At 44.2% G+C, this 25,891-nt stretch overlaps 1 protein-coding gene across 1 annotated transcript in view; it reads right to left on the bottom strand.

The window, feature by feature from the left end:
• Nucleotides 1-264: 264 nt before the first annotated feature.
• Nucleotides 265-25,891, bottom strand: part of SSH3 (slingshot protein phosphatase 3) — a 120,273-nt gene continuing 94,646 nt past the window's right edge. Inside the window, exons 12-14 of the mRNA XM_069980779.1 lie at nt 11,537-11,737; nt 3,305-3,740; nt 265-572 (exon numbers count right to left, since the gene is read on the bottom strand). Coding sequence (XP_069836880.1) covers nt 309-572; nt 3,305-3,740; nt 11,537-11,737 — 901 coding nt within the window. The 3' untranslated portion in view covers nt 265-308. The remainder of the gene's footprint in view (nt 573-3,304; nt 3,741-11,536; nt 11,738-25,891) is intronic.

The following is a 25,891-nucleotide window of genomic DNA, read 5'->3' as shown; positions in this document are numbered from 1 at the left end:
CATTACTGGTATGGTAGAGGAAATGCATTGGAGATCTATTTGGTACAGCTGGGAGCTATATTGGCACAATTGTGTTGATTGGTTGATAATAAGTATGTGGTCTCCAATGGCAATGACAAAGCAAAGTGAAGCTGTCCCTGAGTCTGTCTCATTTTAAAGCTGTGGCTGTAACCAATGTGGTAATGCTTAATCATTAGGAAAATAGGACATAAAATACCTAAAAAAAAATAATAAAAAATTTTGTAAAAATTTCCCAAGTCCCCCCCCCCCCCCCCCCCATCTCCTGGGTAAAAGGCAAATCACCAGGTCTATTTGAGTTCCTGTGGTGTCTCTCCCACATTACTCTGCCGAGTGATCTTGGTTTTGCGGGTATGGCTTTCTGTCTCCTGCAGGCGTCTGCTTACAAGTGCAGCTCCTTGAAGCTCTGATACAGATTGAGATTTTACAGCATGCCCTGCCGAGGAATGTTCAACAGACTGCTGCGCGACAAGCTTCTTTTTGCGTCTGGATCTTCGGCGGGCAGATGATGATGTACTTTGGGGAACTGGAGAAGGAGTGCTGCTTCCAAACACCTGTAAATTTACCATTTATAGAAGTTATTGAATCATCTGTGTCTCTTTTGCTATGTCTTACTGCATTAGCATAAAGAAATTCCAATGCTACAAATTACAAGACAAATTTCAACATAGTGTAAAATATTCATAAATGTAAATAAACACAATGCAATGGTTTGAAAATCTAATAGATCCATATTAGAGTTAGATAATCTTCTCCTTTGTTTCAATTGATTCACGTGGGTCCACTTGGTGCAACAGCTCTCCAAGGTGTGATCACTCCTTTTTAGATGCAGATTTAGGGCCCTTTTACACAGAAAGATTATCTGACAGATTATCTGCCAAATATTTGAAGCCAAAACCAGGAACAGACTATAAACAGAGATCAGGTCATACATGAAAGCCTGAGATTTCTCCTCTTTTCAAATCCAGTCCTGGCTTTGGCTTCAAATCTTTGGCAGATAATCTGTCAGATAATCTTTCTGTGTAAAAGGGCCCTGTTTAAAAGTATCTACACACACACACACACACACAGTCAATGGCAACCAGGTATTGATATTGTGTCGCCCTATGAAGCGCTCTTTCTTTTTTCTGTCTTATTTGAATAGATATGTCTCTTTCAGCCCTACAAACTATTGAAATCTTTTCTGACTATATGTGTTCCTTCTCTATCCAGCCCAAAAACATGTCTGCAGAATGCAGACTATGCTATAACATTTGTGACCCCTCAATTTTGCAGCCATGCCCACTGTCTATAGCAATATAAGCCATATAGTTTACACTGCTATGCTGTAACCACCAACACAGTGCCTGGTGCTGCCCTATGTGGCCCTATAGCCACACCTACATTACTGCCCAATTCCCTAAATACCATGCTCCATGCTTTGAGGAGTTAAATTGTGTGTAATTTTAAAACAATGGACCTCACAAAAATTAATTCATACACTGTCCCCATGGCCTCTCATGTAGACTGTAATTCCTAGACTACCATAGACTGACGCTCTTACACAGACTGCTGTCCAGGATCCCCCCTCACATATACTGTTAGTTGGTCCACCATAACATTCTACTGCTCAGTCCCTTCCTCACAAATACTGCTGCCAATGGTCCACCTCACATATACTGCTGCTCAGGAACCCGCCCCTTACATATAATGCTGTTCATAGCCCCCTTACATATACTGTTGCTCAGGAACCCACCCCTTACATATAATGCTGTACATACCCTTCTTACATATACTGCTGCTCAGAAGCCCATTCTTCACATATATTGTTGCCCAGGACCCCCCATCCCAACTACTACTGCCTCCTGTCCCATACACTGCTGCTCAGGACCTCCCCCTAGCCTACCGCCTAACTACTATATGAATATGCAGGGCAGACCTTACTACCATGTGGGGCACAGAGAAGCCTAATACTATATAGGGGCACAGAGGGGGCCTTACTTCTGTATGGGTCCACAGAAGCAACCTGACTACTCTATTAAGGCACTATTATATGAGGGCATAAAGGAAGCCTAACTACTATATGAATGCACAGAGGGACCTAACTACCATATGGGGCCTTACTACTAACTACCTATATGGATGCACCAAGGCAATCTAAATACTATATGGGAGACCCAGCTACTAAATGTGAGCACTGGGGGGCCCAACTACTATATAGGGGTACAAAGGAGGCCAAATACTATGTGTTGGAAGAAACCTAAGATTATCTACAGAAAAAAAAAGAGTTATGGCCTGGGCTGGATGGAAAAGCAAAGCAAATGACTGAACACAGAAGATGCCAACTGTGAGTCACTAAAACCCGGAGCCGGCCCTGCCATTCACTTCAATACCTGCAAGGACAGTGTCCCGTGGAGGGGGCAATTTAGGACACATCACTCATTGGTGCAATTGTTTGTTAGTTTACACTTATTGTGGCATCCTATGCAAAGTATAACCCTGCCTTCCCAGGTGCCTGCATTTCTATATTGCCTATTTAGGTAGGAGGGATTTTTCAATCATGGTCTAGGTCAAAGATGGGGAAGCTTTTTCCTGTTGAGGGCCATTTAGGCATTTATAAAATAATTTGATACAAAAATATCACCATGATTGTGCCTTCTGAGGCACCAATACATCAACGCCCTGTCAACAATGGAAGCAGAAGAACCTATTTACTGCTATGGCCCAAATGTAGTCAGCAAGTGATTAGGTTTGGGCAATTTCCTGTATTTGTTTTTACACATACAAGTGTTTACTGACTCAAAAGCATGTGCTAAGCTAGCAAAAGAGTAAAAACTCGTATGTGAGGGAAATTCGCTGAACGTAGTCATTAGCATAAATTATGATAAAGGATAAACTGATCATGTAAAACACCCAGAATGCATAAAGTGATATACTGTGTGTACTTATCATGCAGTACCAGATCTGTGGTCACCATTGTGTGTGTGGGGGATTTATAACTATATAGGAAAACTTCAGCAATTTGCGAAATTCTGCACAGGGCACCACGACACCTAAAGGTGGCAATAGCAATAGCTGACTGCTGAACAGTCTTCCTGCCCCCAGGTTAAGCTGCAGCCATAGACCTCTCACTGTGGCTTATCTCTCTGAGAACAAAAGGGGTGAAGCAGCGATTTTCCATCATTCCCGACCCATATCTCCACCATTATCTGTCAGCAATTCTTCTACCTCTATGAAGCATGCATAGCTCTGTGTTCATACAAGATGTATACTCCAAAACATTTATCTGTAACTCACATGTCCTTACCTCATCCAGAGATGTGTTCTCCTGCAGCAGTGCAGAGCTTAAATCTGTTATGGCTAATGTGTCTTCTTGGACACCTTCAATTTGCTGATGTGCTTTATGTACATCCTCTTCTTGGTCCATAAAATACTCTAGTTCCTCCAATAAATTCTCATCCATGGAAGATACACTTTCCAGCTGTTCTGACACACTCTCCTTACTTTCTGACACAGTGTCCAGCTTTTCTTGATGTATATTATCAGTGCACATGGCCCTCTCTTCTGGCACAGTATCAGTTATCTCCATCTCACTGATAGATCTCATGAGTGCGCGCAAGTTTATTTTCCTCTGTCTAGGTGTGAATGATACAGCAGAAGACCCTGACAGTGATTCTTGAAGACTTGGTAGTTGTGGGGGTGGTGTAATGCTCGGGTCCCAAAGATAACTGTGCCTTTGCTTACTATAGGAAACAGGATGATAGGTAGAAATACATTAGGAAAAAGGATGGTTTATTAAAATTATATATAATAAATATAATAAATAAATTTTTTGCGGCAGTAATTGTACTTTGCAATGACAGGCTGAACTTTTGCATAAAATATGCTGCAAAACCAGAATAAAATTATATGCGCAGTGAAATTGAAAAAAAAACAACACAGTTCTTTTTCTTTGGGGGGGACTGTTTTTACGCTGTGTGTCCTATGGAAAACTGTTTTATATGTTCCTCAAGTCGTTACGATTAAAACGATATGTAACATATATAACTTTTATTTTATCTGATGGCCTGTAAAAAATTCAAACCATTGTTAACAAATATATGTCCCTTAAAATCGCTCCCTTCCCAGGCTTATAACGCTTTTGTCCTTTGGTCTATGGGGCTGTGTGAGGTGTAATTTTTTGCCATGGAGTGTTCTGTCTATAGGTACCTTGATTGCGCATATGCGACTTTTTGATCGCTTTTTATTACAATTTTTCTGGATTTGATGAGACCAAAAATGCGCAATTTTGCACTTTACCGTGCGAGATCAGGAATGTGATTAATTAATAGTTCGGGCGATTACGCACGCGGCGATACCAAACATGTTTGTTTATTTATTTACTTTTATTTATAACCTGGGAAAAGGGGGGTGATTCAGACTTTTATTAGGGGAGGGGGCTTTTTATTGATAACAACACTTTATTTATTTTTTTACACATATACTAGAAGCCCCCCTGGGGGACTTCTAGTATATACACTTTGATCTCTCATTGAGATCTTTGCTGTATAGTTATACAGCAAAGATCAATGAGATCGGCACTCGTTTGCTTTCGGCTGCTGCTGCCGAAAACAAACAAGTGCCGAGCCGGGGACGGCGCCATCTTGGAGAGGTCCCCGGCCGGCTTCAGTAACGGAGATCACTCCTCCGGGACAACGTCCCGGAGGAGCGATCTCCCCCACTAGACACCAGGGAACGGCTGAATCTGGTAATCGGAGGCAGCTGTCATCTTTGACAGCTGCCTCCGATTATCTAATTAGCGGGCACGGCGATCAGACGCTAATAGCCGTGATCCCGGGCTACAAGAGGCACCCGGGATCGCAGCGGTTCAGAACGGGGTCGCCACGCGGCCCCGCTCTGAACGCCCGCACCCGCACGAGGACGTACAGTTTAGTCCTCGTGTGGGAAAGGGTTAAGAGCATTGCTTTGGTTTAAGAGCTCCTTGTACTGGGTGGGAGTGCGAGTGGAGGAGGGGCATGGTCTGCATAGGTGGTCTACAGCACTGTACTCTGACCCAGGAAGTCTCCCTCACCTTCCAAATGATAGCAGATCCACTTCAGGCTGAGGCTTATGTCAGGGGACAGGACTGTGGGGAAATCTCTCCATAGCTGTAACCCCTCTCTCCCCGGACAGAGAGTGCTGCATGTATGTGCCCACATCTGCCCTGCTCATTGCTTCATGCTCCCTGCAGTCTCTGTCAGCCTTGTGTTTCCCATCCTCTCCATTACTATACAGTAACTTATAATATCACAGATTCTGCTGTTTCTGAATGTTTGTTTCATTTGTTTTACATTCAGAATAATAAATCATTATTTTTGGGGTGTGGAACCAATTGTCTGCATATCAGTGATTTCTTATGGGAAAATTTGCTTTGGTTTAAGAGTGGATTTGAGTATATATACACACCAGCCAGACCACTGTTTTTAAAACAGAGTGGTGGTCAACTACCTAGACAACAAACTGTCAACAATGGGAGGGAAAGAAAAGCATATGAGCAGAAGGGTTCAAGTTTGCTAAATGAGTGTATTTGCAAAAAATATTCAGGTGAAAAATTTAGGTCAGGTCAGGTCAGGTGAAAAATTTTCATTAAAGTATTTTATTGCCCCCCAAAAGTTATACAAATCATCAATATACATTTATAAAGTGCTTTTTTTCCCTGCACTTACTGTACTACTGCATCAAGGCTTCACTTCCTGGATAAAATGATGATGTCACGACCTGACTCAGAGCTGTGCAGGCTGTGGCATCCTGAGAGGATGATGGCAGAGGGATACTCAGTGTCCCTTCAGTGCCGTGTCCCTCAGTGTCCCCCTACCATCATCCTCTCCAGCAGCCACAGCCCGCACAGCTCTGGGTCATGATCGTGACATCACCTCTGAGTCAGGTCATGACATCACAATTTTATCCAGGAAGTGAAACCTTGATGCAGTAGTAAGTGCAGGTAAAAAAGCACTTTAAAAGGGAACCTGTCACCCTCCGTGCCGGGGTGACAGGCTCCCGACCCCCGCTACAGCCCCCAATACTCACCTGATCCCGCCGGGTCCTGCTTCTGGATGCGGTCGGGTCACAGAGATCTCAGCCGCTGCAGCCCGGCGCGCGCGCTGAAAGATGAGTCCAACACTCATAGAGAATGACAGGAGAGTCCAGCGCTCCGTCATTCTCTGAGTGTTGGACTCATCTATCAGCGCGTGTGCCGGGCTGCAGCGGCTGAAATCTCCGTGACCCGACCAGATCGAGAAGCGGGACCTGGCGGGATCAGGTGAGTATAGGGGGCTGTAGCGGTGGGTCGGGAGCCTGTCACCCCGGCACGGGGGGTAACAGGTTCCCTTTAAGTGATAGTGTATAACTTTTGGGGGGCAATACAATACTTTAACATATTTAAAGGAGAAGCCTGACAAAAAATTTTATTAAAGGACTAAATAAGGTTCAGGAGGGAAGGTTTTTTTTTTCCAGGGAAAAACAACTTAAGAACTAGATTTGCATATACATAGTGCTTGAAAAGAGCGCCTCTTTACCAGTGACTTCCCTTTAAGAGAAACTTTAACCCTGGGTCCCATTCCTTTAAGAGCGACTTAGGTCCAGTCCCTTTAAGAGCAACTTGGGTCGCGTCCCTTTAAGACCACCATGGGTCCCTTTAAGAGCGGCTTGGGTCCCATCCCTTTAAGAGCGACAGGGGTTCCCCTTAAGAGCGACATGGGTTCCCCTTAAGAGCGACATGGGTTCCCCTTAAGAGCGACATGGGTTCCCCTTAAGAGCGACATGGGTTCCCCTTAAGAGCGACATGGGTTCCCCTTAAGAGCGACATGGGTTCCCCTTAAGAGCGACATGGGTTCCCCTTAAGAGCGACATGGGTTCCCCTTAAGAGCGACATAGGTTCCCCTTAAGAGCGACATGGGTTCCCTTTAAGAGCGACATGGGTTCCCTTTAAGAGCGACATGGGGTCCCTTTAAGAGCAACATGGGGTCCCTTTAAGAGCGACTTGGGTCCCTTTACGAGCGACATGGGTTCCTTTAAGAGCGACCTGGGTCCCTTTAGGTGTTAAACGCTCTTAAAGGGACCCAGGTCGCTCTTAAAAGGGACCCAGGTCGCTCTTAAAGGGACCCAGGTCGCTCTTAACCCCTTCGTGCTGCAGCTAGTTTGGGCCTTAATGACATGCTAATTTTTCAAAATCTGACCTGTCTCACTATATGCTCTTATAGCTCAGTGATGCTTTAATGTATGCTAGCGATTCTGAGATTGTTTTTTCGTCACATATGGCACTTTATGTTAGTGGCAAAATTTGGTCACTACTTTGTGTGTTTTTTGTGAAAAACATCAAAATATCATGAAAAATAAAAAAATTTGCATTTTATGAACTTTATGAAAAAGAAAGTCGTAGCACATAAATTAGTAACTAAGTCACATTACCAATATGTCTTCTTTATTCTGGCACAATTTGGTAAACATATTTTACTTTTTAGGGTGTTATGGGGCTTAGAAATTTATCAGCAAATTATCACATTTTCGTGACAGTTTCCAAAACTGCTTTTTTTAGGGACAAGTTCTTTTTTTAAATGGATTTAGAAGTCTGGTATCCTGAAAACGCCCATAAGTGACCCCATTTTGGAAACTACACACCTTAAAGAATTAATCTAGGGGTATAATGAGCATTTTGACCCTACAGGGGCTGGAGGAAAGTATTCACCATTAGGCCGTAAAAAAATGGAAAATTAAAATTTTCCAATAATACATACGTTTAGATTAAAGTTTCTCATTTTCAAAAGGAACATGAGAGAAAAAGCACCCCAAAATTTGTAACGCAGGTTCTCTTGAGTACAACGTAAACAGTGGGCGTAAACCACTGTTTGGGCACACAGGAGGGCTCAGAAGGAAGGGAGCGCCAATTAGATTTTCCAATGCAGATTTTGCTGAAGAAGTTTCTGAGCGCCAGGTGCGTTTGCAGTGCTCCTGTAGTGTCATCAGAGAGAAAACCCACCATAAAAGTCACCCCATTTTGGAAAGTACACCCCTCAAAGAATTAATCTTGGGGTGTGGTGAGCATTTTGACCCCACAGGTCTTAGAGGAAAGTATTCAAAACTAGACCATAAAAATGAAAAACTCGAATTCTTCCAATAATATGTTCCTTTAGTTTGAAATTTCTCAATTTCACAAGGAACAAGAGACAAAAAGTACCCCAAAATTTGTAACGCAGGTTCTCCTGAGTAGAATGGTACCCCATATGTGGGAATAAACCACTGTATGGGCACACAGCGGGGCTCAGAAGGAAGGGAGCGCCAATTAGCATTTTCAGTGCAGATTTTTCTGAAGAAGTTTCTGAGCACCAGGTGCGTTTGCAGAGCCCCTGTAGTGTTAGCAGAATAGAACCCCCCCAAAAGACACCCCATTTTGGAAAGTACACCCCTCAAAGAATTCATCTTGGGGTGTGGTGACCATTTTGACCCCACAGGTATTAGATGAAAGTATTCAAAATTGGCCAGTAAAAATGAAAAACTCAAATTTTTCCAATAATATGTTGGTTTAGTTTTAAGTTTCTCAATTTCACGAGGAACAGGAGAGAAAACGTACCCCAAAATCTGTAACGCAGGTTCTCCTGAGTAAAACGGTACCCCATATGTGGGCATAAACCACTGTATGGGCACACAGCGGGGCTCAGAAAGAAGGGAGTGGCAATTTACTGGAGCAAAACCGCAGCTAGTAATAGTTATTAGGATAGCGCAGTTACTAAAATACAATAAAAAAATTAGATTACAGGTAATGCGGGGTGGTTATGGACAGTCTAGGGTGGTTATGGGCAACATGGGGTGGTTAAGGGCAATGTGGGGTGGTTACGGATAAACTGAAGTGCTTATAGGTAATCTGGGGTGGGTACCTGTACCTGCGGTGGTCAGAGGCAACGTGCGGTGGTCAGAGGCGAAGTGGCGTGGTCAAAGGCGATGTGCGGTGGTCAGAGGCAAAGTGGCGTGGTCAGAGGCGACGTGCGGTGGTCAGAGGCGACACTATCACTTTTTAGCCCCTGTCACCAATCAGTTATGGTGACAGGGGATAAAAAGTGCTGGGAGCACATGGTACAAGCGATCAGCAGTATATAGTATATACCGCTGATCGCTTGTAAAGGGACCCCACAGGGGGGTCCCCGATCACTGCCCCATGCCCTCCGCTACCTCCGGTGGCGGAGAGCATGGGACTTTGGTTTATTTTCACTTTTCCATCGCTGTGAACAGACAGTCTGTTCACAGCGATGGTGGAGGCCATCTTGGAAATGATGGCCGCCGGCGGAGGGAGGTTAGTGACTTCCCTACTAGGGGGGGCTGATCTGGGGTCTGAGGGGACACTTATTTCATCTCGGGAGATGAAAGGCAGCGGCGGCGCCGGCAATGCCCGTTACCGACGGCTGCCGCTATAACGTTAATAGCGGCGATCGTCGGTAAGGGGGGTGGCCGGGACGGACCCAACACACTGCCCCAACCCCTCAGCTACCTCCAATAGCTGGGGGGATGGGGTGGGGGCCTTCCCGACCCCGCAATCTTATTCTTTGCCATCGCCGTAAAAAGCTGATGGCAGCAGAATAAGGCCCATTAGTGACCGCCGTAAAAAGCTGTATCGGCGGTCACTAGGGGGTTAAAGGGACACAGGTCGCTCTTAAAGGGACCCAGGTCGCTCTTAAAGTGACCCAGGTCGCTCTTAAAGGGACCCAGGTCGCTCTTAAAGGGACCCAGGTCGCTCTTAAAGGGACCCAGGTCGCTCTTAAAGGGACCCAGGTCGCTCTTAAAGGGACCCAGGTCGCTCTTAAAGGGACCCTATTTGCATATGTGCTGTGATTGGCTGTTAGCGCTTAGAGTGTGCACTTCAACAATAAATATCCCCCCCCCCCAACACTGATAAGACTCCACAAAGTCCACCGCAAGCACAGATGGTGTTTGAAAAACAGTCCTCCTTTTCTTAAAGGGAACCCGTCCCCCCCGTGCCGATGCAGAGCCCGGCCGAACCCCCGCTAGAGACCCTTATACTTACCCCGGTGCACTAAGTCCCGTTCCTGGAGCCGCTCCCGCTGCCAAGATATCACAGTCGGAAGCCCGGCACAAGCACATCAGAGATAAGTCCGACGCTCATAGAGAATGAAGGCTCTATTCATTCTCTATAGGCATCGGACTCATCTCTGATGCGCATATGCCGGGTTTCCGACGGTGATATCACGGCGGCGGAAGAGTCTCCAGGTGCGGGAATTTGTGCACCAGGGTAAGTATAAGGGTCTCAAGCGGGGGGTCGGCCGGGCTCTGTCCCGGCACGGGGGGGTGACAGGTTCCGTTTCAGAGAAACAACATACTCACAAATATTCAATGCAAATGGTTGATTTATTCACTGGGTACAATGTGTAAACAATAGCTCACAGGCTGACATACTTTTCCTCAACCTGCCATTCTCCTGCGGACATTTCTGAGGATTGACTCCTCCTTCCTCATGCGCCACACAGTGTGGTCACAGGTCATTTTTGTTTCTTTATATTAGCAGGGGTGGAAAACCTTTGGCTCTCCAGCCATAGCGTTGGAAATTATAGCTTTGCAACAGCTGAGGGGACATAGGTTCCCTGCTCTACAGGGTAACCAAGTAAAACAAACAAACAAAAAAACTAACATTTTTTGACCCAGCAGATTACTAATCTATGCTGTATCCTAAAGTGTAACTGTTGATTTAGGCTTTAAAAGTTATAACATCAGTATATATATCATCAGTGAAATAAGCAAGTTTGCAATATACATTCATTATTACTTTTATCATGCTGTAAAAGAAAGCTATACTTACCAGAAATCCAGGTCCTGTCTCCTGAAGGCAGATTTTTAGTCTTGCGCTTGTTGAAAAAAAAAATACTAAACTTATGAAGTCTGACCTGTACAGAATGTCACAGCTCAATGTGTCAGTCAATCACATGACTGCCTTCTCTGTGAATGCTCTGATGACCTGGGAAACACAGGACTTCCTGTGTTTAAACAATTTGAAGAAAAGAAAAAAAGAAGAAGACAGGAATTGTCATGTTTTTGATAAAAAAAAAAATAATGAATGTAAATTGCAAACTTGCTTTATTTCACATCTACTTTTGATTTAGGTTTTAAAAGTTATAATAACAGGTACACTTTAAAGGGGTCATTCAGCGCTAGAAAAACATGGCCACTTTATTCCAGAGGCAGCCCCACTCTTGTCTCCAGCTTGGGCGGGGTTTTGCTGCTCAGTGTCATTGAAGTGAATGGAGCTTAATTGCAAACTGCACCTGAACTGGAGACAAGAGTCGTGTTGTCTCTGAAAGAAAGTGGCCATGTTTTTGTAGCACTGGATAACCCCTTTAATCCATACACACAGTCTTTTCTAAAAGTACCTAGATTTTGCCTAAATCTCAGACAACCCTATTAACTACAACTACATCATTTTAGTTTCTGAATGGCTTTAGGCTTTAAACAGACAATATGGCAATAAAGACTATTTTTTTTTTTTGTCCATACTACTGACCTTGCTCCTAGGATGCCTTGGTATGTCTGAAGCTGTCGTAGAAACCCAGCATTTGGTTGCACTATGTTCCTTCTCTCCTTAACATGTTTCAAAGCTTCCTCAAAAGTCCACTCATATTCCTTCATAGCATAAGCTATAACTGTGGAGGCTGAACGTGAGACGCCCATCTTACAGTGCACAAGAACATGTGTGCCTTGACGCCTGTAAAGACAAAGGGAACAGCTAGTTTTAAACCACCTCACCGGGAAGCAGGGGTAAGCTCAAAAATAGCGGGCATTGATAACAAAATTAATTCAAATGTATTATTGTTTTTAGTCTGAAAATTGCAAAAGAAAACCAGCTTCAAGAGATGAAAAATTTACCAGATGGGACTATTTGAGATGAGATGACAAGAGGGGTTAAAAAGCTGAATGTTTCCAAATAAATTAAGCATCAGGGCTTATATGCATCAGTGCTCAATTCATTCTCTAGGGAATTCTGAACATTGGCAATAAAGACTCTGTTTACATAACATTACTGACACCTCAGTTTGACATATACGCTGGAAAAAGATCCTGATATATACCTGGGATAAGTCTGTCATGGCATAAGAATGCCATAAAGTTTTAAAATATTTTAAATAAAAAAGTATACCAACATATGCTGGCCTGTGATACTCTTTTGGCCAATTTTTCCAGTACGTAAGATCGTGGGTGGCTACAAAGTTCTGCAAAAAAAAAATATATATATATATGTGTACCAAACACAGTCACTATTAGACTAAATTAGATCCACTGAAATCAATGTATCTGGCTATGGTACACAGTGGCATATGTCAGCATACTGTCCATCTGGTTTCTGATGTATAAAACAAGCATAGGCTAGTATTGTGAAGTCAACATAGCCTAATAAAAAACTAATGAATTAGGTAGAGTCATATAGACGTGCAATGATTTAGACATACTATTGCAGTTCTAACCAAGGTGAGTAACATTATATAGCAAAGAAATTTACCATTCAAACAAAATTATAGGAAAGTTCAGGGGGTCATGACTATAAACACCACAAGAGAGACAAACCACAGCACCAGCACAGCAAGAACAAGGTCAAACCCTGTGGAGAGGTAGCAGGGAAGGCAGCAGACAAGAACTGATCCTAGGACAGGCAGACGTCAATATCTGGAAAGCAGGATGCAGGAAGAGTGGAGAGGAATACAGCAGCAGTGGTAGCCATAGCCTCCCTGACAGGAAGCATGGTAGATACAGCCAATCATACTACAGCAGTGATGAAAATGTCCAATGAACTGAGAAAGTGAAGAACAAAAAAGCAACCAGAGATTATTGTGTGTCATCAGGAGAGGACACTTATCAAGCCCCAACGTACATATATAATATATATCAGACAACTCCCACACACTGCTATATTATTGAACTTAATTTGTATACTCCCAGGGCCCCAAGGGGGCCCTGCTTACAACTCTATCCTTATACCCTTGCTGAGAAGAAGCTGTTGCTACAGAGGTAAATTTATTCTTGCAAGTGTAAAAGTTCACAAATAGTGTGAACGTTTTATGGCAACATCTTACCAATCAGCAAGTCTTAGGGCAAAAAAAGAGACATGCAGGATATGGCCGGTTTCACACTATGTATGACACCGGCCGTTATGTGACACATCCGTGTCACAGAACAGCCGCTGTCAGTAAAGTTTATCGCAGGTGGTACTGCAGTACTGGCCGGATGAACTTCATTTCTTTTGAATTAAAATGTGGGTGCATTCGGGTGTGCCCGCGTTCCAATTCCACAAAGCCAACAATAAAAAGTGCGGCCGGAGCTGCACTTTACATTGTCTGCTCTGTTAGTCTTGTGCTCATAAACAAATAGACAAATAGCAGCCGGGTTTTTTTGTGCGGCCGCAAGGTATCCCGTCCGGAGTGTATACAGAGTGTATACACTCCGGACGGGATTCCATTGAAATCAATGTAATGTATTTTTTCACTTAATAACGGCCTGTGTTGCAATCTATAATAACGGCCGTTATTAAATGAAAAATTATGTTGTGTGAACATAGCCTATAAGTGCAAACTGGCTAAATTACTGTTCTAAATCTAAACACAAGGGAGTAGAAACAACCAGACCAGAATTTGTTGTGGTCAACATTATTTGCACCCCTAAATATTAGTTACACCCTGTAAATTATCTCCTGAAATAATGTATTTAGTGAAATGGCTTGGGTTTTTAGTGACACATTTACTACAGAAAAGCCCAAAACGAATTGAAAACAATGTCAGGACACTCCTGTGTCATGTTCAAAATCTTGTCTGTGCCCACATGAGTATATCTAGGCTTCATGCACACAACCGTATTCAGTCCATGAAATGAAATGGTACATTTACTGGTCGCACTAACGGACTAAGGCTACCCTCAGACTGGACTGAAAAAACACCACAAAAAAGCGCATCCTGCTTTTCTGTGTTTTTTCTAGCATTTTCTCATTTTAGTATAAATTATTATAAGGATTTTTATCTGAAGTGTTTTAGCTTCTAAGTTTTTTTTCCAATAAAAGTCATGCCACAAGAAATACCAATATGCATAAAGACTTGACTACAGGGGGCATTATATCTGGTTGCAGGAGACATAAAATGTGGCTACAGAATGCATTATTATTGGGGAATGGGTCATTATTATATTTGGCTACAGGTGGCTTTGTGACTGGCTACTAGGACTTTCAGATCAGTCACACGGTTAGGCCTAGTTCACACTGAGCAAAAGCGGTGGAATTCCGCAGCGGAGTCCCGCCGTGCTCTGTGTCTTGCATAAAAATAGGAACATGAAAATGTTGGTTCCCTGATAAATTATCTAGGTGTAATTGTGAATGGGGATGAGGAAAATATCTTCTACTTTATTGTATTTACACAAATACTACAACAAATGGCTTGAGTAGGCATAATGTAAATTTCCTATTAAATCTCATCAGCTTAATCCAAGAAGAAGTATTGCGCCACTTAGTTTTGCCTCTGTGGAAATCAGTCAGAGACCACATATGGGTACCTGCAGCTGGTGCAGGCAAGGGGGCAACCCAGGTAATTAAAGGAAAATTCCCATCTCAACTATCATAATTATACTTGTAGAGATCAAGTTAAAGGACAAGTCCAGTGGAAATATTTATTCAAGTATTGTATTGCCCCCCAAAAGTTATACAAATCATCAATATACACTTATTAAGGGAAAGGCACATAAAGCGGGAGATTTATTAAAGGGTGTAATTATACACCTGGTCTAAACTGCCCACAGCAACCAATCACAGCTCCTCTTATATTTTACCAGAGCTGAAAGCTCAGCTGTGATTGGTTGCTGTGGGCAGTTTATACCAGGTGTATATTTATACCCTTTCATAAATCTCCCCCAAAGTGTTTTTTCCCTGCACTTACTACTGCATCAAGGCTTCACTTCCTGAATAAAATTGTGATGTCATGACCAGACTCCCAGAGCTGTGTGGGCTGTGGCTTCTGGAGAGGATGATGGCAGGGGGACACTGAGGGACACAGGGCACTGGAGGGACACTGAGCATCCCTCTGCCATAATCCTCTCCACCAGCCACAGCCCGCATAGCTCTGGGAGTCGGGTCGTGACACTACTGCATCAAGGCTTCTCTTCCTGGATAAAATGGTGATGTCACGACCCGACTCCCAGAGCTATGCGGGCTGTGGCTGGTGGAGAGGATTATGGCAGAGGGATGCTCAGTGTCCCTCCAGTGCCCTGTGTCCCTCAGTGTCCCCCTGCCATCATCCTCTCCAGAAGCCACAGCCCACACAGCTCTGGGAGTCTGGTCATGACATCACAATTTTATTCAGGAAGTGAAGCCTTGATGCAGTAGTAAGTGCAGGGAAAAAACACTTTGGGGGAGATTTATGAAAGGGTATAAATATACACCTGGTATAAACTGCCCACAGCAACCAATCACAGCTGAGCTTTCAGCTGAGCTTTCAGCACTTAAACATTTCCCACAATAAATGTATATTGGTGATTTGTAGAGATGAGCGAACCGGGTTTGGGTTCGAGTCCATCCGAACCTGAACATTCGGCATTTGATTAGCGGGGGCTGGTGAACTTGCATAAAGCGCTAAGGTTGTCTGGAAAACATGGATACAGCCAATGACTATATCCATGTTTTCCACATAGCCTTAGGGCTTTATCCAAGTTCAGCAGCCACCACTAATCAAATGCTGAACGTTCGGGTTCGGATGGACTCAACCATGCTCGAGGTTCGCTCATCTCTAGTGATTTGTATAACTTTTGGGGGGCAATACAATACTTTAATAAAAATTTTCGCCTGACTTCTCCTTTAAATATTTTTGCAAATACATTCATTTAGCAAACTTGAACCCTTCGGCTCATATGCTGTTCTTTCCCTCCTATTGTTGAAAGCTTGTTGTCTAGGTAGCTGACCCCCACTCTTTTCTAAAATAGTGGTCTGGCTGGTGTATATATATAACTATAATGTAGATGTACAGTATAGATATAATGTGTGTGTATGTGTATAAATAATATATATTGCTCAAACAAGTAACTCAAACTTCTGTGAAATCAAACTGTCAACTTAGGAAGCAATGTATTTTTTTTTTTTGAGCATCCAACCATCCATCATTTTAGAGCAGAGAAGTCGTCTGTAACCTTGACAAGGGGCTGTCAACAATGCCATGGAAAGAAGGAAAAGGGGGGCAGGTTTGCTAAATGAATGTAGTAGCAAAAAGTTTTAACACGATAAGCCATGATATTAACTGTATTTTAAATTGGGGATACCCCTTTAAGGGAATGGGTGAGTTAATGTACCAATACAGATTATCAAGCTTGATAATCTATTTTAGTTAAGAAAAATGTCATATTAGGGGCTACCTGATCACAATGTGCAAATATCTGAATGGACCTACCTCCTTAATATAACTATGGCTGACAAGCTAGTATGGGTGACTTGGAATGTTCAATGCACCTTTTAAAAATGGTTATTGAACTTTTGAAAAGGGGTATTCTACCCAAAATCATTTTTACATTAATAGTCCACCCATAGCTTTCCATCTTTGTTAAATGAAGTAACTAAGGAATGAGTTTTGTGCTTTTTTTTTATATGCATTTTACATGGACTCGTCCCCTCTGGATGCAGAAAAACTGATAAATGGAGACCTCTTCACCTCTCTCTCCCTGCTCCTGCCCCCCCCCCCTCTTCCGGAATGTGGATCATGTGTCATTCTCTCTTCAATGGGCTGGGCTAGCAATTATAACCCTGCCCACTGAAGAAGGATATGTATGTGCCCAAGCCGCCCCCTCCTATAATCCCCTCACACGCACACCTTCACTGTCGAGTAAAATATGTTATAAAGGTCAAGTCACCTCAGCCACCAGTTCCAACCCCTGTAACCTCTTCCTCCACCCCTCAGTCAACGGTGGCCGCACCCCCCCCCCATCTCAGCCACTATCCGCTGTCACCGCCACACCTCAGCCACTGGGTGCCACACCACCCCCTTACACTCACACACGCCTTAGCCACAGGCCACCATGGTGCTGGCTCTGCTACATCATGTGGGTATTCGTTCTGCTATATCATCAGCTCTGTTACATCAGCAGCTCTGCTACATCACAGACCAATCAGGGAAAATCTTGAATATTCTCTTGGATATAGAGCGGCTTTTAGAAAAACTTGACCTCAGGAATGGAGGCAGCTAGAATTCGAAAGACGTCTCAAAATAACCATGGGACTGGTGAGTAAAAAAAGGCTAGGTTTGGGAGCATTTCATGTTTTACCTCTTGGGTGGAATATTCCTTTAAGGTAAAGGCACTTATGAAAGATCCAGGAGGCTGATTTCTTATATACTATTAATATGCTTAACCACATTATTCTAGTTATTTACAATTCTCTCCTAATCTTCCTAGATATAATACGATACTTTTATTTTACCCTTAATCACACGTCCATGATATACAGTGATATATGGTCCATGAATGGCATGTACATCACGGACTGACACTTCACTTCTTATGGGACACCCTTCATCATAATCCATTTTGATACAGTGACCTGTACGCTATTGAACGAAAATGGCTGGGAAGTGTCAGTCCGCGATATACATTCAGCTTGTCGACCATATATTATGGGGGTGTGAATGCAGCCTCAGAGGGAATACCCTCTGATTCCTCCCCTACCCCTTTCTCTGTTGCTAATACTGGGATGGGATAAGAAGATTGTGGTGCATCCATCAGCAAAAAAAAGATTATATCTAGGTGAAAATTTTCATATCTGCACTATATTTTCAGCTCCCTGGGGTTGGCAATACAGGTAGATTCTGTCACCCATGGCCCTAGGGGTATATATGACCATAACCTACTATGTTTCTCCAAAAATAAGGCATAGTGGAGGATTTACATGATAGTTTAAAATAAGGCATCCCCCGAAAAGAAGACCCCCACCGCCACAATGCCGCTACCCTGTGCCACCCTCTACCATCAGCCCTTTGTGGTCCTTCACGGCTGACACTGCAGGCATACCACTGGTCCATGGCCCCCACATCCTGCCGCATGCCCGAGGTCATGTCGCAACTCAGCGACATGATGCTTATGCGGTGTGCCCTGTGAGGGGACGAGGTGGTCTGCCAGCATGATAATGTCTATACGCCACTCTGTGAAGAGTGGATGCACAGCCTGTGGGTGTCAGTAGCTACAGCCTGCCTTGTGCGACCACTATGGTCTCACACTTGTCTCTGCACCACAATGTTGTTACTGGGCCCCGGCAGAGGTCCATGGACCTGTCCTGAGATGGACCAGACAGTGAGGGGAGAGACAGGACTGATAGGACAGTAAGGGGAGAGACAGGACTGATGGGATAGTAAGAGTACAGGACTAATGGGACTGTCAGGACTGGTGGGAGAGTGAGGGAGGAGACAGGACTGGTGGAACAGTAAGGGGAAAGAAAGGACTAATGGGATAGGGAGGAGAGAGACAGGACTGAGTATTGTGAATATTTAGTTCTACTAATCTATTATTATGCAATAATGGCGTGAATTCACTAGCACCCTCAAGTGGCAACGTTAATTTTACAGCTTGCCATACCCTATAATCTAAATATAATAATTGATTGAATGCCTTTAAGTTTGTGGGAAGATCCCTATGATAGTAATCAGTTCTCTCCTCCCTTTTTTCTATAATGTCAAAGCTTTTCTATCTAAGGCTACATTCACACGTATGTTCTGTCTGTAATTGCGGGCTATTCAAGCTATTTAATGGCCCTGTTTACACGTTCGTACTTGTACGCGGTTGCGATCTGTGCCACAAAAAAATAGGACCCGATGTAATAAGGATCGCATTTTGCAAAACTGACCTCTATGCTAATGAAGCTGCAATATAGTGCTCCGTGAAGCACGGAACACTACAGATGCACATTCGTAGCACTGACTACGGTCGTGCGCTGCACTACAGGTGTGTGAACGTAGCCTTGCAATATAGGGAATTTGTGAATTAAGGTGCTACATGTTTTAACTATGGTTTGGAATAATGTTTTGTTTATCCAGACAGGACAATTAGCTAATAAGTACCGTACTTGGGGTAATACTTTAACCCCTTCGTGCTGCAGCTAGTTTGGGCCTTAATGACCAGGCTAATTTTTCAAAATCTGACCTGTCTCACTTTATGCTCTTATAGCTCAGTGATGCTTTAACGTATGCTAGCGATTCTGAGACTGTTTTTTCATGACATATGGCACTTTATGTTAGTGGCAAAATTTGGTCACTACTTTGTGTGTTTTTTGTGAAAAACATCAAAATATCATGAAAAATTTTAAAAATTTGCATTTTATGAACTTTGAAATTCTCTGCTTCTAAAAAAAGAAAGTCGTAGCACATAAATTAGTTACTAAGTCACATTACCAATATGTCTTCTTTATTCTGGCATAATTTGGTAAACATATTTTACTTTTTTAGGGTGTTATGGGGCTTAGAAATTTATCAGCAAATTATCAAATTTTCGTGAAACTGATTTTTTTAGGGACCAGTCCTTTTTTTAAATGGATTTAGAAGTCTGGTATCCTGAAAACGCCCATAAGTGACCCCATTTTGGAAACTACACACCTTAAAGAATTAATCTAGGGGTATAATGAGCATTTTAACCCTACAGGGGCTGGAGGAAAGTATTCACAATTAGGCAGTAAAAAAATTGAAAATTTTAATTTTCCAATAATATATACGTTTAGATTAAAGTTTCTCATTTTCAAAAGAAATATGAGACAAAAAGAACCCCAAAATTTGTAATGCAGGTTCTCTTGAGTATAACGGTACCCCATATGTGGGCGTAAACCACTGTATGGGCACACAGCAGGGCTCAGAAGGAAGGGAGCGCCAATTAGCTTTTCCAATGCAAATTTTGCTGAAGAAGTTTCTGAGTGCCAGGTGCGTTTGCAGTGCCCCTGTAGTGTCAGCAGAGAGAAAACCCCCCATAAGTCAGCCCATTTTGGAAAGTACACCCCTCAAAGAATTCGTCTTGGTGTGTGGTGACCATTTTGACCCCACAGGTATTACAGGAAAGTATTCAAAAGAAGACAGTAAAAATGAAAAACTCGAATTCTTCCAATAATATGTTCGTTTAGTTTGAAATTTCTCAATTTCACGAGGAACAAGAGGAAAAAAGTACCCCAAAATTTGTAACGCAGGTTCTCCTGAGTACAATAGTACCCCATATGTGGGCATAAACCACTGCATGGGCACACAGGAGGGCTCAGAAGGAAAGGAGCGCCAATTAGCTTTTTCAATGCAGATTTTGCTGAAGAAGTTTCCGAGCGCCAGGTGCGTTTGCAGAGCCCCTGTAGTGTCCGCAGAGTAAAATCTCCCAATAAGTCACCCCATTTTAGAAAGTGCACCCCTCAAAGAATTTATTTTGGGGTGTGGTGAGCATTTTGACCCCACAGGTATTTGAGGAAAGTATTCAAAAGTAGACAGTAAAAATGAAAAACTCGATTTTTTTCCAATAATATGTTCCTTTAGTTTGAAATTTCTCAATTTCTCGAGGAACAGGAGAGAAATGTCACCCCAATATATGTAAAGCAGGTTCTCCTGAGTAGAACGGTACCCCATATGTGGGCATAAACTACTGCATGGGCACACAGCCGGGCTCAGAAGGGAAGGAGCGCCAATTAGCATTTTCAGTGCAGATTTTTCTGAAGAAGTTTCTGAGCGCCAGGTGCGTTTGCAGAGCCCCTGTAGTGTCAGCAGAATAGATTCCCCCCAAAAGTCACCCCATTTTGGAAAGTGCACCCCTCAAAGAATTCATCTTGGGGTGTGGTGACCATTTTTACCCCACAGGTATTAGAGGAAAGTATTCAAAATTGGCCAGTAAAAATGAAAAACTCGAATTTTTCCAATAATATGTTGGTTTAGTTTGAAATTTCTCAATTTGACGAGGAACAGGAGAGAAAACGTACCCCAAAATCTGTAAAGCAGGTTCTCCTGAGTACAACGGTACCCCATATGTGGGCATAAACCACTGTATGGGCACACAGCAGGGCTCAGAAGGGAAGGAGCGCCAATTTACAGGAGCAAAACCGCAGCTAGTAATGGTTATTAGAATAGCGCAGTTACTAAAATAAAATAAAAAAAATGAGATTACAGGTAATGTGGGGTGGTTACGGGCAACCAGGGGTGGTTATGGGCAACCTGAGGTGGTTACAGGTAATCTGCGGTGGTTACGGACAACATGGGGTGGTCACGGGCAACCTGCTGTGGTTACGGCAACCTGGGGTGGTTACAGGCAACGTGGGGTGGTTACGGGCAACGTGGGGTGGTTACGGGCAACGTGGGCTGGTTACAGGCAACGTGGGCTGGTTACAGGCAACGTGGGCTGGTTACGGGCAATCTGCTGTGCTTACAGACAATCTAGGATGGTTACAGGAAACGTGGGGTGGTTACGGGCAACCTGCAGTGCTTACAGACAATCTGGGGTGGATACGGGCAACGTGGGGTGGTTACGGGCAACCTGCAGTGCTTACAGACAATCTGGGGTGGTTACGGGCAACGTGGGGTGGTTACGGGCAACCTGCAGTGCTTACTGACAATCTGGGGTGGTTACGGGCAACGTGGGGTGGTAACGGGCAATGTGGGGTGGTTACGGATAAACTGAAGTTCTTATAGGCAATCTGGGGTGGATACCTGTAATCTGGCATGGGCACCGCAATCTGGAGGGGGTCATTGGCAATTTGGGGTGGTCAGAGGCGCCGTGGCGTGGTCAGAGGCGCCGTGCGGTGGTCAGAGGCGATGTGCGGTGGTCAGAGGCGACGTGGCGTGGTCAGAGGCGACGTGGCGTGGTCAGAGGCGATGTGGCGTGGTCAGAGGCGACGTGGCGTGGTCAGAGGCGACGCGCGGTGGTTACGTGCAATCTGGGGGGGTTTACATGTAATCTGGCATGATTACGGGGAACCTGGGGGGTTATGTGCAACCTGGAAGGGTTACAGACAATCTGGGATTGTTACTGATAAACTGAAGTGCTTATAGGTAATCTGGGGTGGGTACATGTAATTTGGGGTGGTTACGGGCAATCGGGAGGGGGTCACTGGCAACGTGCGGTGGTTACGGGCAACGTGCGGTGGTTACGGGCAACGTGCGGTGGTTACGGGCAACGTGCGGTGGTTACGGGCAATCTGGGGAGGGGTTAGGGGTAATTTGGGAGTAAACTGCAATTATTACTATAATAAAAAGTGTGTGTTTTATTTTTTTGTATGTTTGTCACTTTTTGTACTTTACATATTCATTTTCACTGTATTACTATGATTACTGTGATATTTTCTATCTCAGTAATCATAGTTCAGTGACAGAGACCAAATTGGTCTCTGTCACTTTAAATTTTCAGAGTTGGCTGGTTGTGGAGCGCATGCGCACTTCATAACCAGCCAGGACGTCGAGGAGGAAGGAGCTCCAGGAGCAGGTGAGTATATGGGGAAGGGGGGGTGACTGGGGGACGGGGGTGACAGGGGGGTGGGGGGCGACTTGGGGGGTGGGGGGACATCACTTTTTATCCCCTGTCACCAATCATTCATGGTGACAGGGGATAAAAAGTGCCTGGATGCACATGGCACAAGCGATCAGCGGTATATAGTATATACCGCTGATCGCTTGTACCGGGACCCAACAGCGGGGTCCCCGATGACTGCCCCATGCTCTCCGCTACCTCCGGTGGCGGAGAGCATGGGGCTTTCATTCATTTTAACTTTTCCATCGCTGTGAACCGACATTAGTCGGTTCACAGCGATGGCGGCGGCCATCTTGGAAATGATGGCCGCCGGGGGAGGGGGGTTAGTGATCGCCTTACTAGGGGGGGCTGATCTGAGGTCTGGGGGACACTTATTTCATCTCCCCCCGCCGTAGATTCACGGCGGGGGGAGATGAAAGGCGGCCGCAGCACCGGTAATCCCCTTTACCGACGGCCGCCGCTATAACGTTAATAGCGGCGATCGTTGGTAAGGGGGGGGCCGGGATGGACCCCACACACTGCCCCAACCCCTCAGCTACCTCCGGTAGCCGGGGGGATGGGGTGGGGGCCGTCCCGGCCCCGCAGCCTTATTCTCTGCCATCGCCGTAAAAAGCTGATGGCAGCAGAATAAGGACCCTTAGTGACCGCCGTAAAAAGCCGTATCGGCGGTCACTAAGGGGTTAAACTTGCTCCCTCTGTTAGATAAGGGGAACCAATCAGATTGGGCTGACTTGGTTCTCTGCATCACAGTATAAAGCTGCTCTGCAGCTCGCAGCTGCAGTACCAGCTTTATAAGGGAGAAAATGAAGTTCTAATCCTCAGACACAAGGCAGGCAGGTAGTCATCTGGGCAGCTCCCCATCCGTGTAGTCACCATGTTTTGCGTGGATGATTGACAGGCAGAGGGGCCAGTAACAGGCCTGCGCACTGACAGGCAGAGAGCGGTGACTACATATGGGCCGGGAGCCGCCCAGATGACTATCTGCCTGCCATGCGCCCGGGAATTAAAACTTTATTTTCTCCCCTATAAAGCTGCTGCTGCAGCCGTGGCCGATACATGACGCAAGCTTCACAACAGCTTTATACAGTGATGCAGAGAACCAAATTAGCCCAAATGGGCTGATTGGTTCTCTTTAAGTTTAAGTGTTGTCTTATATCTGCGGATAAGACAACCCCTAGGTATCTAATCGCCTCTCCCATACCACAAACCATCAATGATCCATGTACCCCAGTCATTGTCTTGTAGTGGCATAATTGAGGACTCCCGAGTAATTGATAGTGAACCCTGTACGTTTCCCAAACTGCTCAATTACCTCTATTGCTCTATTTAAAAGAGGATTTCACGGCTAAAAGAAATAACATAACATCATCTGCAAACAGTGCAAACCCAGGTGCATAACTTTATATTTAACCACATATAAGCTCATTTGCCAAGTAGATGCCCAAACACTCAACGTGTCTAGGTCAGCCTATACCATATATACATTTTGCATAGACTGTACTGTACTACAAAGATTGGTGTCATCTGCAAAGTTCGAAAAATTGCTGTTAATTCCATCCTTAATATTATTAATAAACAAACTGAACAGAAGGGGGCCCAGTACTGACCCTTGGGGTACACCACTTATAATCGGGGACTATTCAGAGTACGAATTATTGACAACCACTCTCTGGGTAAGATAATGAAGACAATTTTCAATCCAGTTACAGACTAAACTTTCTAAACCATAGAACTCGATTTAACAATCACACACCCATTAGGGACTGTGTCAAACGCTTTTGCAAAATCCAGGTACACTTTATCCACAGCCACCCCACTCAATCCATACTTTACTCACCTCCTCATAAAAACATATAAGGGTGGTTTGATAACTTCTGTCCTTAGTAAAACCATACTGGGTATTACTTATAATACTATTAAGCCCCTACATATTCCTGGATGTAGTCCCACAATGGACGTTAAGTTTACCGGTCTATAGTTACCTGGGAGAGTCCTAGAGCCCTTTTTGAAGATTGGCACTACCTATGCCTGGTCAGCACAATACCAGTCACCAAAGAATTGCTGAATATTTTGTACAAGAAATGATAAAACTGATATCTCTAAGAACTTTTGGGTGTAAACCATCAGGTCCTGGAGCTTTGGGCTCTGTCGGGAGGGCTCTGTGCCTGCTTCCCCTTTGAGTTACCTTAGACCATATCTATAGTAAGCCAGTTCAGTACAATACACGTGTTAGCAGCACTGTCCCCGCCTACCTCAGCACTGTCCATGCCCACCTTGCATCCATTCTCCTCTTTTATATATGCGGGGTCCCGTCCCTGCCGCTAATTGGATGAGCAGCTTAAAATGTCATGTCTGAAGTGTTTAAGGACTGGGGGACTGAAGCAGCATGATGCGGGCCACAGCAGTGGAACAGGAAAGATGAGTGGACGTCATTGCTTTCATCCTCTCCCTCCCTGTGTAGAAAAAAAAAAGGCCTCCCACCCGGAGTACCCCATCAAAGGGAATCTGTCAGCTGTAATCCAAGTTACAAACTGCTGACGCCTGGTACCTTTGATATATCTGTCTCAGAGTCAAAGAGGCTTTACCAAGCTCCTGAAGTGCACCAAGCTGTAACGCTGGGAGTCAGCTTCCAGGGGCTAATAAAGCAGGGAGAGAGAAAGCATTAAGCCTCTTTGACTCATTGTATCAGAGAATAAAAGCATTTCTCTACAATTGTTTGGCCGTCAGTCATCTCTCGTTGCCTAAGGGAAGGAGAAAGCCGCAGCCAGAACACTCTGTGGCTTATCTCTCCTTGAGAAGAGATCAGGTGGTGATTTTCCATCACATTCAACCCCTATCATCACCTAAATATACTGCCAGTGGTCGTACAGGAGAGCCCCATACACCTTAGATTGATGGCCTTCTAAAATCTAAGGTGCATGGGGACCTCTAGTTTATCTGAAGTCTGAACACAAATTATTTTTTCAGTGTAGGATATTAAATAGAAAAAATCACAGTAAGCACTAATTCTTAGCCATCATCTACTCTAAATATCTTAGCCATCATCTACTCTAAATATGAACTGGAGTGGTTCTGTACATGTGGCTTTTACATGCATGTGCCATGTATAGCACAGAAACCGCTTCCTCGGTTAATCTCCTATTCCAATGCAGCTATTTCTGCACAGTATGCATGTATGTGACCTCCATCTTTGAACATACTAAAAAATTACTCCTCAACGTTTCTTCATCCAAAATGACTGATATTGCACATACTACTTTAATAAGCATTCAGTCACAATTGTCAAATTATGTGTAGGTGTACAGCAAGTTTATGAGCTAAGCTCTGTTTAACCTATAGGAGTTATTTACCTTGGACTGTAGTTACAGCTTTGACCTAC

Source organism: Dendropsophus ebraccatus, chromosome 8, assembly GCF_027789765.1.
Source record: "Dendropsophus ebraccatus isolate aDenEbr1 chromosome 8, aDenEbr1.pat, whole genome shotgun sequence".
Lineage (NCBI taxonomy): Eukaryota > Metazoa > Chordata > Amphibia > Anura > Hylidae > Dendropsophus > Dendropsophus ebraccatus.
The sequence above is the reverse complement of the archived record's forward strand: the minus strand, read 5'-3'. Positions and strand labels throughout refer to the sequence as shown.